Genomic DNA, 5109 nt, shown 5'->3' with positions numbered 1-5109 from the left:
ACGCCATGTAATATTTACGATTCAGAAAGTAAGGCAATTACACCATTATGTAAGTACGAGTATAAAATAATAAGGTATCTACTAAGTACAACTTCGTAATATTACGAGTGGAATATAATGTATTCGGCATGAGAACTACACTTCTAAATGATTGCAATCAGGACGTCAAGTACGGGTATTTATGAAATAAATTTGTACAAGAAAAGCAACATTAAGTAAGATTAATGCTCCATTATGTACGTTCGAGCTATATTATATTAAGTAAGTAAACTTTACGAAAATATCATTATCGTGTAGGAACGTCATGGTTTAAAGGGATCGATTTAATAAGTTATGTAACATATCGCTTAATCTGACGTTTCTATTGTTTATGTTATGTTCATATTAATTGAATAAACGTTGAAAGTATCAGTATCATGGCCAGAAAATCCATTCTATACATAGTGGTTTGACATCACCACTTTAAATCTACTTGGTCGTCATATTAGATGTTACCAAACTTTCTTCGAGAAGCAAAACCTTTGGACATAAAGCTACTTGTGAAAAGACAATTGAACAATTATAGGGATATTAAAGATGAAAATTTCGGGCGACAAATTGCCCGCGCAAATTTATTTAGATATCACCATAATTGTCCATGTCCAGCGACTTTATTGAGGTATGTACAACTAATACAATAAGTCACAATTGTTGACTAAATCACAAAAATGTAGATTTTTACTTAGGGTCAACTAGAGCCACAGTTAATAATGTTTGAGCTTCCGGCATTCCGCGACTTAGAGACAATCGCGAATCGGCGGACATTTATGTTTAACTACACGCAGGGTTTTCCCCGCCTCCCCCCATTCTACCACCTTGTGTTTTACGGTGTCTTAATGTACTGCATAACTTTGTTTCGGAGTCCACATTAGGTCGAAATTCAATCAACAAAGAGGTGTTTATTTCTAGACGATCTGGCCCCGTGTTCTCAAAACAGTTTTTGCAATCGAAAATCGATTTTGCTTGTCATTGAAAATGGATTTTAATTGTAGTTGATAGGCAAAATATAGTTGATGTCAGTTAAAATCGATTTTCGATTGCAAATATGTTTTGTAAACACGAGGCCAGTTTTCCTCTAATGATGTGTGCAGAATATTACCCCTGCCAAATGAAGCCTAATCAAGTAACGCCCCACGTATTATTGCTATGAACAGCATATCAATCCTTTTAATGCATCTCTGAGAATGTCACTGTTGCAGATAAATCGAGCGATATTTTCGCTCAATATCATTATTCGGATTAAAGACCTTGCGAACATGCCCGTGTTTGAAATTGTGCGGAACGTGCCACCTCACAAACACAACATCCATCATTAGTCTACTTATAATCAGCCGTGTATATGTATAATACGACAATTTTCCAGAAAAAAAAATTAAATACTCTTTTTGTTGCTGCTGTCACTGAATTATTTGTGTGTTATTTCTGACCGGTTGGAGTTCGTTACGAAACATTAATAAACAGGGTTAATATTAAACATTTGTAATGAGAAATCATTTCTCGCCATATTAGCAAGTTCACGATGAAGGAAAAACGCAACACATAATAAAGAATATATCCACCAAAGAAGATCGACTTAGTTTACAAAATCGTCTACCAATATATTTGCAATATCAAACGAACAAAAGTATCTTTAAAGAAACGTTGTTTATCCCATGTATGCCTAGTGTCTAGAAAAAAGGCATTGGCAATCAGCGTAGATCCAAATGAGACACCACATGATGCGGCGTCTCATCAAGGTCTGCGCTGTTTGCGTAAAGAAATTTCTATAAGAAATATTCTAAATATAGCAATAAATATACTAGACATCCCTAATTTTGGAAATAAAAATATCCGACGGATGGGAGAGTCCACTAGGAATAAATGTAATGAACCTAATTTATGTCATAAGAACAGCACTAAGATTTGGTTATGTAATTCTGTTTTGTTTGATGTTCACGTGGTTTTAAAACATTGGAAACGCGATAAAGTCCTTTCAAACTATTAATTAGGTTTACATTGTATTTCCTATTGAACAGTTCAAAAGAGTGGAATAAAAAAAATCGTTCATACTAGGACATGGGCAGATCCAACACCACTCTTTATCCAATGTTGCAGGACATCGACACGATGTGAAATCGAAATGGTCGCAAAACGCATAAACTGAAAATAAAGAACACGTAGTTTTGCTAAACGAACCACAACAAAACCAGTAAGTTGTGAGAACAGTAGATAATAAGTATTGTCATAAATAAAAGTATGTACGTGTAACCTCTGTACCCCCGAACGAATAGGCAATGATTCCGAGCCTTAACTTCAATTTATGAAAATGTATACACAATATCCAATGCCTCGAGTTCAATCCTCAAACCAACCAAAACATTCGTAGCTATGTTGCTCTTTAGCAACCCGTTAAACCATACAACTCCAATCGTCGCATTGTTGTGTTCTATCATTATTCTCCGTAAGTTAGTATGTTATCTGAAGATCTAGCGTGCCCGGGAGAACAATTTTGCATTGAGAGTCATGCCTGGTGACGAATTAAAATCAAGCCAGCTTTCGTCGTTTGGCGGTCGCCAGTAGGGGCTCTTGTGTCCAACACGTGTTGCAGTCATGTTCTGGACGTACTCGTTGGTCTTATGCTCAGTATAGGAGATGCGGAGCATTCTTCGAAGACATTTATGTTCAAATGCATGTATCCTGCGTTCTTTAACCGCGTGAAGCGTCCATGTCTAGCAGCCGAAGAGTAGGATGGAGACAACGAAGGACTTGAAGAGCCTGCATTTGGTGGAGAAGCTGACAAAAATGCTTGTCCACAGCCTGTTCAGTCTGGCCAACGCTGCGGTTGCATTGCCAATTCTTATTACGACCTCAGCGGTACTGGTACCATTCTTGGACAGGGTTGCGCCAAAGTGCATAAAACTTGTCACTTTTTCTAGCTTTTCGCCGTTTATGGTGATGTCTGCACAGGTGTTGGTCGTGATTTTCACCATGATCTTTGACTTCTCCGTGCTGAACTCCATCCCGTATGATCTTGCTCTTTTAGAGTATCTTGGTGACATCTTGAAGTTCACTGTTGGTGCCACCAATGAGATCCATGTCATCAGCGAATCTCATGTTGGAAATAGGTCTTCTACCGATGGAGATAGAGGTGTGGTGGTCATAGAGAGTCTCCTGCATTACTGGTATGTTCTCAAGTAAAATGTTGAACAGAACGGGAGAGAGCACATATTCCTGACGGACGTCCACTGCTGTCCTGCAGAAATCCCCATGCTGTCCATTGAGAAGTACTGCGCTGTTGGCATTTCCGTTAAGTTCTTGAATGACTTGCACAAGTCCTTCGTCAATGTTGAATCCTCTCATAACATGTCATAGGCCACTCGCGGTCGAAAGCTTTCGTGAAGTCAATAAAGTTGTGGAAGAGTTCACGTTGGCATTGCAGGTGTTTTTTATAGATTATTCTGCAGTTGAAGATCTGTTTTATTGTGTTCCGCCCAACTCTGAATCCAGCCTGCTCGTCGACCAGCAGTTCCTTGGCCTTAGTTTTCAATCAATTAAGGATTATGCGTAGCGTGACTTTGTTATGATGACTGATGAGACTGATGGTGCGGTAATTCTCGCACAACTTGAGGTTGCCCATTTTCGGTAGGAGTATGAGAAGTGACTGGGTCCACTCCGTGGGCCATTTCTTCTCCCCCAGATTTTTTGGCATATTGTCATCGATGCTGCATTCATTGCCTCTCCTCCGTGGTTAATCAACTCGGAAGGGACGTTGTCTATTACCGGACATTGTCCGTCCTTGAGACTACGCACTGCCTCCTCCACCTCTTTCTCAAGTATGGGCGGACTTTCGTCGCCCTCTTCTGGTCTGGGATCGTTCTGAAGGAGACTGGAGTCTGGTTGAAGCGGATAGTTGTAGAGGTCACTGAAGTATTGCCCCCATCTGTTTAGGACTGCGGCACTCTCGGTAAGGAGATTCCCGTCAGTGTCTGCTATACCACTGGCCCTGGGCTGACTAGTCGTCGTGAGGATCTTGAGGGTGCTGTATACCTTTTTGATGCTGCCAGTGGTTATGTCTTTGTTGAGAATGATACATTATTTCTCGATCCATTCCTCCTTTTTCTTCGTCTTCCCTAGCCCCCTGTTCGCTTTCTATTTGCTCTAGAGTCTAGGCTGGTGTACTTCTCATGCTTCAGCTCTCTTCTTTTGTCACATAAGTCAATGATTTTATTTGTCACTCATAACTAGTTCTTCTTTCACTCTCTCCCATGCACTTCTTCGGTCGATGACAGTAGGACATTTTTGATGTTGTCGATTTCATTGTCTATGATGCTCAGGGCTGCAAACTTGCCACCTATCTGTGATTGAAATACCTTTGCAATCTCTGGATCTTTCAATTTCTCCAACTCAAATCTAACGCGGGAGTTCATTGTGATGCGCTTGCTATTTAACTTCAGCCTGGTGGTGTTGAGCACTGGTCACTGCCGATATCAGCGCCAAAAAACGTTCTTGTGTTCGCCTTGTTGATGCTTGACTTGAACCATTGCGGCGCAAATATAAAATATGGTCGTAAAATACATTTTTGATACGTGTTAATTGTAAACATTAACTTTACAAGCCACGACTCACCCAATGAAACATTGTAACATAACATAAAGGAAGCAACACACGCCGTGAATATCAACATTATGTCTGACAAATATCTAAAAAAATAAATGCGCAGATGAAACAAAACAAATTAAAACGTTTTCTCAATAACGTTTCGACGATACTGTATAAAACTACATCTGCGTATCAAACTGCTTATCGTGACAGCAACAATAAACCGTTTGACAAGGGCGTGCTAATCAAAAGTGTTGCTACCTAGTCTTAATGCAGTTTAAAAACTTTGATAAGAAGGTCATCTTCATAAATTGACAGTGACGCACGTTCTATTTCAAGCAAACATTTTTATCTGCGTATTTTATCTCCGCAGATGTAAGTGCTAATGGTGGTATCGATATTAACATGCTCGTTTCTCGTTATTTCATAAATATTCGTATTCTTTTATGGATCGACAGAAATGCATCAACAAGTCTATAAATCGTATTAGAC

General features: G+C 39.5%; 1 protein-coding gene across 2 annotated transcripts in view; it reads right to left on the bottom strand.

Annotated features, from left to right (window-relative positions):
- The window catches only part of LOC127869472 (uncharacterized), an 11439-nt gene extending 6621 nt beyond the window's left edge, over positions 1–4818 (bottom strand). The window contains exons 1-2 of one of the 2 annotated variants that reach the window (XM_052412084.1): positions 4645–4818; positions 2089–2178 (exon numbers count right to left, since the gene is read on the bottom strand). In XM_052412084.1, the coding sequence (XP_052268044.1) occupies positions 2089–2178; positions 4645–4702 (148 nt within the window). In that variant the 5' untranslated portion in view covers positions 4703–4818. The remainder of the gene's footprint in view (positions 1–2088; positions 2179–4644) is intronic. The other variant, XM_052412083.1, reaches the window with a different exon arrangement.
- Positions 4819–5109: the final 291 nt, after the last annotated feature.

Source organism: Dreissena polymorpha, chromosome 2, assembly GCF_020536995.1.
Source record: "Dreissena polymorpha isolate Duluth1 chromosome 2, UMN_Dpol_1.0, whole genome shotgun sequence".
In the NCBI taxonomy this organism is placed as follows: Eukaryota; Metazoa; Mollusca; class Bivalvia; order Myida; family Dreissenidae; genus Dreissena; species Dreissena polymorpha.
Note: the sequence above shows the minus strand (reverse complement) of the source record. Positions and strands in the feature narration are given on the sequence as shown.